Genomic DNA, 13,336 nt, shown 5'->3' on the forward strand with positions numbered 1-13,336 from the left:
CAAGGAAATCAGTTTTACCTGATTAGACGGAAAATCAAACTATCAGTTGCAAAGTAGGGTGGCAGGTTGAAAAACAGACTACTAACCAGATATTAACCAGCTAGTTTCCAGCCCTAGCCTGGTTGTTACCTGGATAGTACCCAGGTAATAAGCGGGTACTAACAATCTGGTTTAATCATCATTTAACCAGGGTATGATTACTTCTGGATCGATGGTTAGTTCCCTTCATCAGTGAAACAAATATTAAAAACTGCTTCTGATTTTTACTCTGGTTATCTCTACTAATCTTTCCTGATTATTTCTACAGTCATCTTTATTGATTATCTCTACCGGTAAAACCAAACAACTGATGATCCAGATTCCGATCCATCTCTGGTTTTATTCAATTCCAACATGTCATCATAATAAAGTTACAAACATCAACAGTGAGTCTTTAAAGTACAACAGAAAGACCAGGAGGAGGTCTATGGGTCCAAACGAACTCCACACCACCATCTGTCACTCTGAAGGAGCTGACCCTGGAACCCTTGGTTCCGGTCCAGGAGGAGCAGTGGACGGTGAAGACCTGCCGGTTCCTCTGCTCTCCGCTCCCTTGGTCTCCATTTGCTGGGTTATGTTCAGCTTCCTGTTTGGAGCACACCAGCCGGTGGGTCACCAGACGCTGCCAGGCTCGGCAGAGATGGGACCGGTCTGCCTCTGAGGAGGAGGAGGGTGGTCCACTGGAAGTCCGCCTGATGGGGTGGCAGGTTGCAAAGATGGTGATTCTGTAATCCCTGGGGAGGAACCACAGAACAGGACATCAGCTGTTGATCCACAGCTGTCAGAACCACGTGATGGACCAATGCAACCTTGAACTTTGAACTCTAAGGCTTGGACATCCTCCCCAAGAACAGTGTTGTTTTACTGGAGCTGATCAGATGGAGTGGTTCCTGGTCTGGAGAACATCTGGATCTGGTTCCTTGATCCAGTACTGAACATTGGCTCCTCGGGTCATGGACTGAGCTCCAGAACCATGAACCTGGGCCACCATCACAGGACAGGGTCACTGATCGGAGTTTCTGATCAAGGTTGCTACTGATGTACTGCAATGGACTGGACTCTACTGGATTTGAACGGGTCAGTCGTGCTAAAGACCAAATGAACCAGAGGACTGTTCTCTGGGAAGAACTTTCCGTCTGACATCTCAGTTCTTGAAGAATTTGTTCAGGCCTTTTAAAGGACACGAGAACTTTCTATATGTCCAGTTGGACCTGCTGAAGAACCTTCCACCTGAGCATCTTTTTTTAGGTTTCATTGGCTCTAGTGGCCTTTATCTGACAGTGAATTGACAGGACAGTCAGTAATAAGAGAGGGGGAAAGGTAATCAGGCCAGGACTCGAACCTGTGACGTCCACGTCGAGGACTAAGGCCTCTGTATGTGGACTATGCTTCACCTCTGCACCACCAAGCCCTCCACCCCCACCCACTGGAACCTTCTAATGACCCAGAACTGAATCAAACCCCCCACCCTCAGTGTACAAGCTCAGATGGACAGGTAGGCTCTTCAGATAGTCCGTCAGAGGTCAAGCCTCTACAGAACATTTAGAACCCACTTAAAGGATCCACCTGAGCAGTCGACCCAGCAGCTCTGAACACCTGCTGAGCTTCTCCTCCTGCTTGGCAACGCTGGCTCCGCCCTCACTGCGATCCGACCAATAGAACGCCGAGATGCTGTCAATAAGAAGGAGCGCTGCTTTGGGTCGAGAAGACAAGGTGGTCTCCAGAAAATGAAGGGTGAGGAGGAGCTCGGAGGAGGAGGAGCAGCGGACCACCAGGAGGCGAGACAGACACGAGCGCAGAACTGCATCATCAGACCCGGCAGAACCATCTGGAGAGAAAGGAACCAGTCATGTTCCGGTAAGCTCATCTGAAGTCTTCACACCCTGCAGATGTCGTTAGCTTCACCTGCGCTCAGTCGACTGTCCAGAACACTGGCCAACCGGAACACGTCCAGACTGTAGTCTGTGTCCACAAAGACGACGTCCACCTCCAGACCGCCAGCCGCCTCCGGCAGGACGCAGCGACACAGCAGGTGGTAGAGCAGCTCCGTCTTTCCTGGAGACACCAGAACACAGGTCTCAAGTGGGTCAGGTCCGGGCACAGCATCCGTGGAGCTAATGAAACCTCACCTGTCCCCTCCGGACCGTACACCTCCACCACCTCCCCTGCCACAGTCAGACACACAGTCAGAAACAGCCTGATTACTGGTCAGCTGAGAAGAAGTGGGTGGAGTTACGTACCACGGTCAGGTCCTCCATCATCGGCAAACAGCTGAGGCTCAATGTCCTTCAGACAGCGCCGGGCCTCGAGACGGGCAAGCAGCTGCAGGGAGACACCAACACTTGGATGGTACCAGAACATAGACTGAACCAACACTAGAATATATAGTGTTGTACCACTGATGAAAGGACACTACAACCAAACCTGAGATGAACTTTTACTTTGAAAAGCCTTAGGGCTAGACTGACTGCTGAACCTGACCTGGACTTTTACTGTTTAAGTCCATTAAAACTTCACATCAAGTTTTAATGTCAAGTTTAATAAAATAATCTGAGATGAAGAAAATATTTTGTAAGTGTTGTTTTTTTTTTTTTTCAGAGCTGTAGATATTTTCTGTACTAGTAGCTCTACAACTAACCGGAGTTGGGATTTCATTTTGAAAAGCCAACAAAGACAGTTCCGGAGTTAAAAGATTTGGACTCTAAACCCGGTCATGTAGCGATCTCTACCACCACAACCAGGTCACCTGTCCGCATCACAAGCTCACCTGAGTCCCGCTCTCACTCATCTCTGTCCGACCTTCCTCTTCCTCTTGATCATTTGCGCGGGAACGCTTCGACTTCCGCTTGCTAGGTTTTAGCCGAGGCAGTTGCGGGGATATGATTTAGGTTCGATACCGGTTCGGAAAAGCCCAGACGGATACATTAAAGAGAAACAAGAAGCGCTGGTTTATTAAAGCACAAACAAGTGAATCGAGTTGTTGACAGTGACATCACTTCCGGCTGACAAAATAAGACTCGGCTTTTCATAATAAAAGTGTGTATATGTATAAAGGGATAAGAATATCTCGGCTTTCTTCATCCCCATCACGAAAAATAAATAAAATTACAAATAAACCAACTTTTACCTCCATGTGGAGGAATAAGAGCGATAATGAGGAAGGCGGCTGAGGTTAAAATGATGAAGATGGAGGCCCAACGCTGTAGATGTTATTATGAATAATGTGTTGACACTGAAATGGCCAAGGTCATTTATGAAGAATAGAAACAGTTTCTTTCTCTTTGCAACCTTTTGTTGAGTAAGTCATGTGTTTTCTCTGTCTGTAGGATTGTAATGCATTATTATATAGAGAACAGCTAAAATCAACAATGAGCATCAAGCTTAATAAAATAATCTGAGATGAAAAAATATTTTGTCTTTTTTTTTTCAGAGAAGTCAGGCCTCACTGCCTTGTCTATGTGTCAGTGACTGACTGACAGCACCTGAACGCACCACGTCTCTCAGTGAATCCAGCAGACACGTCAGTGAGTGTTTAAATTTTATTGACTTTAGAATTTCTCCAAAAAAGGTCAGTTTTCATTTCTTTACAAATATAAAGATTCTTAGAGCTGTGGGTGAAGCAGAAAAACAAACAGGATCAGCTGAGAAAATTTGTACTCTCCCTTTAACACAGGTCCAAACTCCTGCTGGTTCTGGTTCATCTCTGCATGTGGTGTATTCAGTACAGCATCAGTGTGGTGATCTGTTCAAAACATCACTGAGAGGGTTGGTGAGAAAACATCTACAAAGAATCCAACCGGACAGCGCCCCCTTGTGGAGGATTAGTGCAGGAAGCTGATGGAGGCGTCCAGCCAAGACAGAAGTTCGATTAGAAACATTAGAGCAGATTCGCAGACCCGATAGTGTACATCTCATGACAAAGAACACAGCCCAATATGGCTGACTGAAGGTCCAGACTGAAGGTCCAGAGCTCTGCTAGAGAGAACAAACATGAGGGAGGAGGGCCCCAGGAAGCCAGCAGGGTGGTCAGAGAGGACCCAATATCTGCAGCTCTGCAGGCAGCCTGACGATAGATGATAGAGAATCAGGAAGAAAGAAGGGAAACTGATCAACCTTTACCAGTTCTAGCTCAGTTACACCTGCTGAGGCATCTCGAGCTTCAGCAGCCGGTCTGGAGCCAAGAGAAACACCTGAGAGGACGCGATGAAACCACAAGAAATTAGGAAGGAGAGGCTGCAGCAGGAAACCCCGGCACTACATCAGAAATGAAGGATAGCTAACATCAGCTAGCAGCAGCTGAGAACAAATATCCGCTAACAACTAGCATCAGCTAACAGCAGCTAAAAGCTAACACCGGCTCATAGCTAGTATTAGCTAATAACAGCTGGCAACAGGTAATAGTTGCCATCAGCTGAAAGCTGGCAGAAGCTAACAGCTAACAACATCTAACAGTTTGCGGCAGCTAATAGCTCACAGAGACTAACTACTAAGAGATCGCAGCAGTTAATAGCTCACAATGGCTAACTGGTAGATGGCAACAGCTAATAGTTAACAGCTAGCTGCATCTAATAGATAACAGAAGATAACAGCTAACAGCTACCATCAGCTGCTAGGTAGCAGCAGCTATCTGTGGTCTAAATAAAATGGCATCTCTGCTGCAGCAGAATGATCATCATGCCTTCTAGCTAACATGCTAACTCTTTCTTTCTGCAGAGACAGTATGCTAACAAGCTCACAGGAATCACACGAAGCTAACAGTTAGGCATCCGGTGCCGAGCAGACAGCATGACGACGGGCCCCATCAGGACATGATGCCAAAGACGGGGTTGTGTCGACAGATGCTGGGGCCGATCTCATCGTAGTCCTTCTTGGAGTGACAGACCTGGAAGAACTCGGGCTGCAGGCACAGAAGCAACAGCAGAGCATGAGGGCAGCAGGAGAAGCTCAACGCTTCAGACCGATTGTAGTTCGTCCATCCTCACCGTGGACGCCAGCATGGAGCCTCCAAACCAGACAGCGTAGCGCTGCATGTGATGGGTCACCACCTGGACCTCCATCGGCTTCGGCTGCAGAAACAGACACGCCGAGATAAACACGGTCCAGAACCGACATGCTTCTGCTGTTGACGGTCCAAGTCACTGAACAGAGACAGACGTCCCGCAGCATCATTCTGCCTTAACAGACAGCTGATGACTAGGAGGAGCTAGAAGGAGGGCAGGCTACCGGCGGTTCTGACCTTGATGCGTCCTCCGCTCAGCTCCTCGCTCAACCTCAGCCGGGCGTCCGTCGTCCTCTTCACGTCTCGCTGCAGCCGCCGCCCAAAGTCCCTGAACATGGTGGAGCCTCCGGAGAGAACGATGTTCTGGAAACGGAGAAGCAGAGGCTCAAGTCAGTCTGGCAGGAAACAGTCCAACACAGATAATGACAGTGGTTAGACTCGCCTTGTAGAGCGGCCGCCTCACATCGATCGGACAGCTTTGAATGACCTCATCGATGACATCAGAAATGGGCTGCATGAAATCTGGGTTGGCAAACTGGAAAACATGGAAAAAGTATTGAAATGAGCTTAAAATGAACGTCAGCCAACACTTTAAACCAAAGTCCAACCTGTTCAAGCTGAGCTTTAATTTAGTACAAATGTAGTAAAAGTGGAACGTCAGCGTATGGAGAACATGTAACTGAACAAGTATATTGTGACATTAAGAGACCAGCGAAAAGCTTGCAAAACCGCTTGCTTCATTCACTTTGTGTGACACAGCGCCCCTAGAGGTCTGGTGAAAACTTCTGACATGTATTTCAACAGGCAATGCAGAAATTCAGCAACTTTGATCACAAAAATGTTGATATTACCAACAAAAAACCCGAATTTAAAGAAAAGCCAAGTGGACAGATTGCTATTATTGCTATTCTTTCATTGTCGTTAGTATCTACTTTGCTTCTCATGCACCTATTTTACTTGTAAGGATTACAGGTGAGGCACTGCTTCACTTGACTGCACGTCACTGGATCCCTGCAGGTTCTAGAAGGAGAAAGGCAGATCCTTTCATGCCTGTTTACTGAGGCAGACACCCCATCAACTTTCCTCTGAACTTGATGCATTGATTGATAACTAGGATCAGTTGGGATGATGGTACCTGAGTTTGAATTATGGGTTGATTATTCTGATTGTGTTTCTATAGTGAAACCAGAGAAAGCCTGAGATGTGACGTGTGAGTTGGTTCTGGGACCTCGGGATGGAAGAAGATCTCGGGTCCAAGGAAGCGTTCGTAGCCCACGTCAATGTGGAAGGGGGTCTTGGTGACTGCATTGATTCCTTGGTATTGCTTGATCCACTTCCCAGGGTCGGAGTCATACTTGGCGAACTCCCTCACGATGTCGGGACAGATGTAGCAGTACCGCTCCTAGATACGAGGGTAAAACATTCGGTGAGCAGCAGAGGAAACAGAAGAAGACAGCGAGCAGCAACAGAGAAACACCTTGATGGCTTTGGCGGTTTCCAGTGACTGCTCCGGAGGAATGCCCGCCTCTCTGTCCCTGAGCAGCTGCTGGATGAAGAAGGTAATGTCTCGCCCTGCGATGGGGATGTGTTTTATACAGCTGCCAATCACGTAACCCTCGGCCTGCCGCAGACAACCAATCAGTGAGCAACGTCCGCCACAGCATAACCGTTGAAGGTGAGTGCGGCTCTAACCACAGGAATGGCGTGCGTCACTCCATCTCCGCTGTCGATCACGATGCCGGTGAGGGTCCGCTGTCCCACCTGGCGAGATGTCCAGGATGCCGCCAAAGCCAGCACCGCCTGCGGGAGGAACACGGTTAGCCAGGGAGGTCTGCAGCATCCTGGAACACTCAGGTGGCTCTCACCTGCACTGCGATGTAGAGCCCAGGTACGTTGAAGGTCTCAAACATGATCTCAGCCAGGTACTCTCTGTTTTCAGGAGTGTTGAGAGGAGGCTCTGTCTGCTCAGGTAGGCCCAAACACACACACAGAGGTGAGAGCAAGAAGAAGAAAACATCCACTCACCTGTTGCCTCTTTAGAGACCTTCCTACCTGGACAGGAGGCACTGCCATTAACCTTCTGCTGAAAATCACAGCAAAGACTGTTCTGATGCCAGAACGTAGATACAAGAACATGGACTGTAATAACACCATGACATAGACAGTACCGACACTACAAGGTAGACCATACCGAAACCAGACTGTAGAAATCCCTGAACAACAGATGCTACAGCTCTCACACTCTCGGCTTCTTCAGTAATATTTATTTCCAGGAAGCTGACTTCCATTAAGACCCCTTACAACCCAGTGTGTTCTTCACATGGCCTTTGGAGCGGCTTCACTTTGGATCCTTGAGGACTCGCTGTATCCTTCAGGAAGGAACCTGGTACGTTTTCATTGATGCCCAGAGCTCCCCCTGCTGGCCTCTAGGAGACCCAGGAGTCACCTGGAAACCTGCTGCAGTGTCTGAATGGCATAATAGAAAACCTCAAACCTTTCTTAGAACAATGAACCCTTCTGGAGCTGTGGACACCCAGCTGAACGTCAACATCTCTAAGCCTCATCATGTGACCGGTGTCCTCCTGGCCTTGAACCCTTCCTGATGCTCAGCTCCTGAATGTGAAGGTGACTCTTGCTGGGTTCAGTCTTCAGACACCTGAATGGTTGTGATTTGCTACTGGATGGTAAACCGAACCCCCATTTCAGAAAGGGAAGGACAGATGTTTATGTCACTATATAAAACCTGTCATTCCTGTAGATAAATAAGTAAGGTGCTCTGATGTAGGATTTCTCTCTTTTATAAAACATTCAAGGACTGTAAGGCAGTTAGTTTTAGATTCTGGTGTTGGATCAGCCTGTCTTAATTACTTTAAAATTGCAGTTGTGTTGACGTCACACAGTCTGTACCATCAGGAAGCTGTGGTCCTCTGGCTCGGCCCTCAGGTACTTGAAGATGACCTGCTCCATGAACTTCTCCATCAGGTCCCAGTCCTCCACCATCCCATGACGGATGGGCCACTGAACAGCAAACCGTCAGTCAGTCTGCTGACCCGATCAGCTTCCATCCTCTTCCTCCTCCACCAGCTCACCTTGGTTGCATAGTTGGGTTTATCGATGGCTTCGTCTCCGATGTAGAAGTCCAGGTCGTCCAGTCCTCTGGCCAGCCTCCTCTGGGTCTGCTCTCCAACGCCGGCCGACTCCTTGACGGCGATGCCTAGGCGGAGACCGCAAAGGAGCCCAGGTTGGTTCTGTTCAGTAGAAGCGGAACAGAACCAACTGTTTAACTGAGGAGACTCAGCTGGTACTCACAGGACGGCATGATGAACTGCGGCTCCGTGTTTCCTGCATAGCCGATCTTAGTGTATCTGCAGTCAGAAGGAGAGAGCGGCAGATCAGCCCAGACAGGAGCAATCAACACACAGATTCACTGATTGGAGCAAAACAAGCAGGAAATAAGGCTTGGTTGTGGTTCTGACCCGACAGAAACACTAAACAGCTAAAACGCTGTGGTTCCGACCCAGTAGATCATTCAAATTCCAATCATTCCAATTTACAAATCTGGAAATAAAAATATTAGCAATTACCACCCTATTTCTCTTCTTCCAGCTTTATCAAAGGTTCTTGAAAGAGTTGTCCACAACAGATTAACTGAATATTTGAATAAACGTTTGATTCTTTCAAATTCACTGTATGGATTCAGGAAAAAGAGCTTCGCTTGTTGGGCTATTTTGGACCTTATTGAAAAAATTATTGATGCACCAGAACGGGGAGATTATGGCACTGGCATTTCTAAGGTTTGACACAGTAGATTTTAATATATCACTGGGCATAGTGATATTAATCCCACTATGGGATTATAGCTGGTTTAAAAGTTACATTTTTGGTAGACTTCATTATGTAATTAATCACCAAAAATGGGGACATCAGACATGGGCCACTATCACAGGATTCATTATGCTCTTCATTATTTATATTAATGACTTTGTAAACTCTTCTAAAATATTTCATAAAATTTTTTACTGATGACACAAACTTGGTTTTTTCACATGCAAATCTAAATGAACTACATGAAACGTAGAATTGTAGAAAATAAATACCTGGTTTAGTTATCTCCTAACATCAGCAAAACTCATTTTATTTTGTTTAGACCGAATACATTTTTATCATTCACTGATCATATAGATCTTAAAATTGGAAATGAAGAAATAATGAGAGTGAGTTCTATAAAGTTCCTGAGAGTCTTCATAGACCAGTTCTTACATTTTTTTAACCTACAATCTAGAAAACTTGTTATATGGTGCAACACTTAGCCCAGGTAACTCAGGAAACTTGAGATCCTTCAAAAGATAATAAGCGCCGTGTTCTGGTTCTGGTTCTGGTGTTCTCCACCTCCCATCTAGGCCGTCGCTTCGCTGTCCTCCAGGTGACTGAAGTAAATGGGAGCCAGAATTAACTAATCATAGATTGACAGCTTGTTCCAATCAGTGGCCCTCAGCATATTAATAACTCTAGGAATGGATTTATTATCTATGGTAAAAAGAAGAAAAATACTTATTATTATAAGACAAACTTTGCTTGGAGGGTCCAAAGGTTTGGAATGAGATTAAAAGGTTGAAACTCATCTCCACTTTTTTTTTTTTAACAAATTAAAGATTCAATTGCTTTATTGATACATTTATAGGACAGCGATAGTTTGAGGAATGAACGACGTTTCTTTCTTAATAAAAATGTTATGTTCACAGGCTCCAATATAAGCTTTTAATAGCTTCTTTGGGAACCTGATTCACTCACCATAATTTTGCAGTTATGATCTGTATTATCAGGTAAAACATGTTATGAGCTCATTATAGGATTTATTAAATTGTATGAGTATGGGGTTCGGGCCCGGCGTCGTCGCGCCACAAATCGGCTTCGACGCCAAAGAACGCCGCGACGTCACCAGTGGCACGCGGAGAACCGCAAGAACGTTAAGCGAGGCGGACGTGCACCATTCGGTACGATTTAAAATGTTGTCAAGGCTTTTATTTTGGAAGTTTCAGTATGCTTCATTTCAAAGGGCCAAACTAATCCCATGCGTAATAGTCCTTGGGTTAAAATAGTTATATAATGCTCAAAACACAAGTAGCTGATGTAAAAGTATTCAAGGCTTTTATTTTGAAATTTTCAGTATGCTTCATTTTAAAGTTCTGAACTAATACCACGTGTAAGAGTGCTTTGGATGAAAAAGTCAAATAAAGCCAAAAAGAGCAATTACGTCATGTAAAAATATTCAAGGCTTTTATTTTGAAATTTTCAGTATGCTTCATTTCAAAGGGCCAAACTAATACCATGTGTAACAGTGCTTTGGATGAAAAAGTCAAATAAAGCCAAAACAGAGCAATTACATGATGTGAAAATATTCAAGGCTTTTATTTTGAAATTTTTGTTAATCTTCATTTCAAAGGGCCAAACTAATCCCATGTGTAACAGTGCTGTGGATGAAAAATTAATATACGGCCAAAAAAAGCAATTACATGATGTAAAAATATTCAAGGCTTTTATTTTGAAATTTTCAGTATGCTTCATTTCAGAGGGCCAAACTAATACCACGTGTAACAGTGCTTTGGATGAAAAAGTCACATAATGCCAAAAACAGCAATTACCTGATGTAAAAATATTCAAGGCTTTTATTTTGAAATTATTATTATGCTCCATTTTAAAGTTCCGAACTAATCCCATGTGTAACATTGCTTTGGATGAAAAAGTCATATACGGCCAAAAAGACCAATTACTTCATGTAAAATATTCAAGGCTTTTATTTTGAAATTTTCAGTATGCTTCATTTTAAAGTTCTGAACTAATACCACCTGTAAGAGTGCTTTGGATGAAAAAGTCAAATAAAGCCAAAAAGAGCAATTACGTCATGTAAAAATATTCAAGGCTTTTATTTTGAAACTTTTGTTAAGCTTCATTTCAAAGGGCCAAACTAATACCACGTGTAACAGTGCTTTGGATGAAAAAGTCAAATAAAGCCAAAAAGAGCAATTACATGATGTAAAAATATTCAAGGCTTTTATTTTGAAATTTTTGTTAATATTCATTTCAAAGGGCCAAACTAATACCATGTGTAACAGTGCTTTGGATGAAAAAGTCAAATAAAGCCAAAAAGAGCAATTACGTCATGTAAAAATATTCAAGGCTTTTATTTTGAAATTTTTGTTAAGCTTCATTTTAAAGGGCCAAACTACTACCACGTGTAACAGTGCTTTGGATGAAAAAGTCACATAAAGCCAAAAACAGCAATTACCTGATGTAAAAATATTCAAGGCTTTTATTTTGAAATTATTATTATGCTCCATTTTAAAGTTCCGAACTAATCCCATGTGTAACATTGCTTTGGATGAAAAAGTCATACGGCCAAAAAGAGCAATGACGTCATGTAAAATATTCAAGGCTTTTATTTTGAAATTATTATTAAGCTCCATTTTAAAGTTCCGAACTAATCCCATGTGTAACATTGCTTCGGATGAAAAAGTCATATACGGCCAAAAAGAGCAATTACGTCATGTAAAATATTCAAGGCTTTTATTTTGAAATTTTTGTTAAGCTTCATTTTAAAGGGCCAAACTAATACCATGTGTAACAGTGCTTTGGATGAAAAAGTCAAATAAAGCCAAAAAAGAGCAATTACGTCATGTAAAAATATTCAGGGCTTTTATTGTGAAATTTTCAATATGCTTAATTTTAAAGTTCCAAACTAATCCCATGTGTAACAGTTACTGAGTTAAATCAGTTATATACAGCCCAAAGCAGCAAGTAGTTGTAAAGGCCAGTTCTCAGTCCTGATCTGTTTCAACTGAGGATAGATAGAACTACAGTGATGCGTTTTTGTAGTCCAAATCACCAGCCAATAGCCTCTTGAGATCCGTTGCTATGGCAAATAATGGTCTCAGCAGGTGTGAGCTGTGAGCTGTGAGCTCTCAAACACACAAGTGTGTTTGAGCAAACACACTTTACTGAAAAAAAGCATTGGAAACAAATCCTTCTTGTTCGGGAACCGTAATACATATTCGAAAAGCGTTTTAAGCGTATGACAGTTCAATGTGTCTTCTGCGATAGTCCCGAGATTCATATCTGTACCTCACTCAGAGCATTTACAGTGATGAGAGAAAGAAATGTTGTGCCCATATCTGATCCGAGGTCGGCTGTCACTCTAATATGACCAAAAATGAGAAACTTTGGGTCGCTTAGAGGCAAATTGTGGACAAACCGTAACTGGTATCGACGAGCCGTCTTCACTTTCGAAGAGATCACAGACGTATCTACAAAATGAAATTTGAATGGCATTTCTAGGTGAATTTGTGACGACACAGCAAATCCTCAAAAATAGGGTATTTCTAGGATTTTTCCCATTGAGTTATAATGGGGTTTTTTTCGTAGTTTTTTGCGAATTATGTCGCCACGTTAAGCCCAAATCCCACCAAAAGTAATAGCAATCATGGCGTGAATTTTCTGCACGTTTTGATACCTCATTTGTAGGTGTGCACCCAGCGGTATGAGCCGCATTAACGGTTACGGAAGAAAAATAAAGAACTATAATAATAAAGAGACGCTTGTTGGGTGTAGAGTAATAGGTTCCTGCCATTGCTTTGCATGGCAGGCCCCAATAAACTGAATACCCGGAAAATACTGTGGTACCGACCCAGCAGAACCAGTCCTGGCCAAATAGTGAGAACCAATAAGCTTGTTGTTGTTGTAATGACGTCACTAGCAGCTGATTCGGGTTACTGTCCCTTTAACGGAACTTAAAACAACACGCCTGCAGAAATATCTCTCGTGATGTCACTCTGTCCTCTGTGCGCGTGTCCTCACCCAGTCCCGCAGTCTATCACGCACGGCGGCAGCTGCAGGGTCATGTTGCGGTTCCGCTCCGGTTCGGTTCGGTCTGGTCCGGTCCACGCCGCACTGCGCGCTGAGTGTCCGGTGGGTGCGGGAATGATGAAGAGAGCGTCCTTGCGATGCGTGTGCGTGCGTAAGAGGAGCACTTCCGGGTCGAAGGCAGAACCCAGAACCCCCTCTCCCGAACCCCGCGGTAACTGGAGAGGTGATGCGTTCAGGTGCTGCCAGAAGGGCCGGAAGTCCCGGAGTCAGAGTCCGTTCAGAGAATGATGATGATGATGATGATGATGATGATCAATCATAGTTTATTTGTGTAGCTCCTTTCCTTTTTCTGGCTGGTGTAGAACCGGCTGGTGTAGAACCGGCTGGTGTCTCTATCCTCCTGGTTCTAGTCAGAACTCCAGCAGCAGCGTTCTGGAC

The 13,336-nt window shown here is 44.5% G+C and overlaps 2 protein-coding genes across 7 annotated transcripts; both read right to left on the minus strand.

Annotated features, from left to right (window-relative positions):
* Positions 1–359: 359 nt before the first annotated feature.
* On the minus strand, positions 360–3,475 carry xrcc2 (X-ray repair cross complementing 2). Of its 4 annotated transcripts, XM_023325946.1 has the most exons (6): positions 2,807–3,475; positions 2,280–2,361; positions 2,169–2,204; positions 1,945–2,094; positions 1,606–1,867; positions 360–773 (listed from the first exon to the last, which is right to left on the minus strand). In XM_023325946.1, exons 1-6 carry the CDS (start codon positions 2,825–2,827, stop codon positions 434–436), a joined length of 891 nt encoding a protein of 296 aa, XP_023181714.1. In that variant the 5' UTR covers positions 2,828–3,475; the 3' UTR covers positions 360–433. The 4 variants fall into 4 exon arrangements, with proteins under 4 accessions (XP_023181714.1, XP_023181715.1, XP_023181713.1 ...); XM_023325947.1 differs by lacking the exon at positions 2,807–3,475 and having other exon boundaries at positions 1,636–1,867; positions 2,280–2,618; XM_023325945.1 differs by lacking the exon at positions 2,807–3,475 and having other exon boundaries at positions 2,280–2,610.
* Positions 3,476–3,564: 89 nt separating this feature from the next.
* On the minus strand, positions 3,565–13,123 carry LOC102238087 (ARP3 actin related protein 3 homolog B). Of its 3 annotated transcripts, XM_005814323.3 has the most exons (12): positions 12,890–13,031; positions 8,348–8,403; positions 8,128–8,252; positions 7,946–8,056; positions 6,904–6,999; positions 6,731–6,838; positions 6,516–6,659; positions 6,267–6,440; positions 5,481–5,573; positions 5,276–5,401; positions 5,022–5,105; positions 3,565–4,936 (listed from the first exon to the last, which is right to left on the minus strand). In XM_005814323.3, exons 1-12 carry the CDS (start codon positions 12,931–12,933, stop codon positions 4,841–4,843), a joined length of 1,257 nt encoding a protein of 418 aa, XP_005814380.1. In that variant the 5' UTR covers positions 12,934–13,031; the 3' UTR covers positions 3,565–4,840. The 3 variants fall into 3 exon arrangements, with proteins under 3 accessions (XP_005814380.1, XP_023181712.1, XP_023181711.1); XM_023325944.1 differs by lacking the exon at positions 8,348–8,403 and having other exon boundaries at positions 8,128–8,286; positions 12,890–13,123; XM_023325943.1 differs by lacking the exon at positions 3,565–4,936 and having other exon boundaries at positions 5,022–5,177.
* Between the last annotated feature and the right edge of the window lie 213 nt (positions 13,124–13,336).

Source organism: Xiphophorus maculatus, chromosome 21, assembly GCF_002775205.1.
Source record: "Xiphophorus maculatus strain JP 163 A chromosome 21, X_maculatus-5.0-male, whole genome shotgun sequence".
In the NCBI taxonomy this organism is placed as follows: Eukaryota; Metazoa; Chordata; class Actinopteri; order Cyprinodontiformes; family Poeciliidae; genus Xiphophorus; species Xiphophorus maculatus.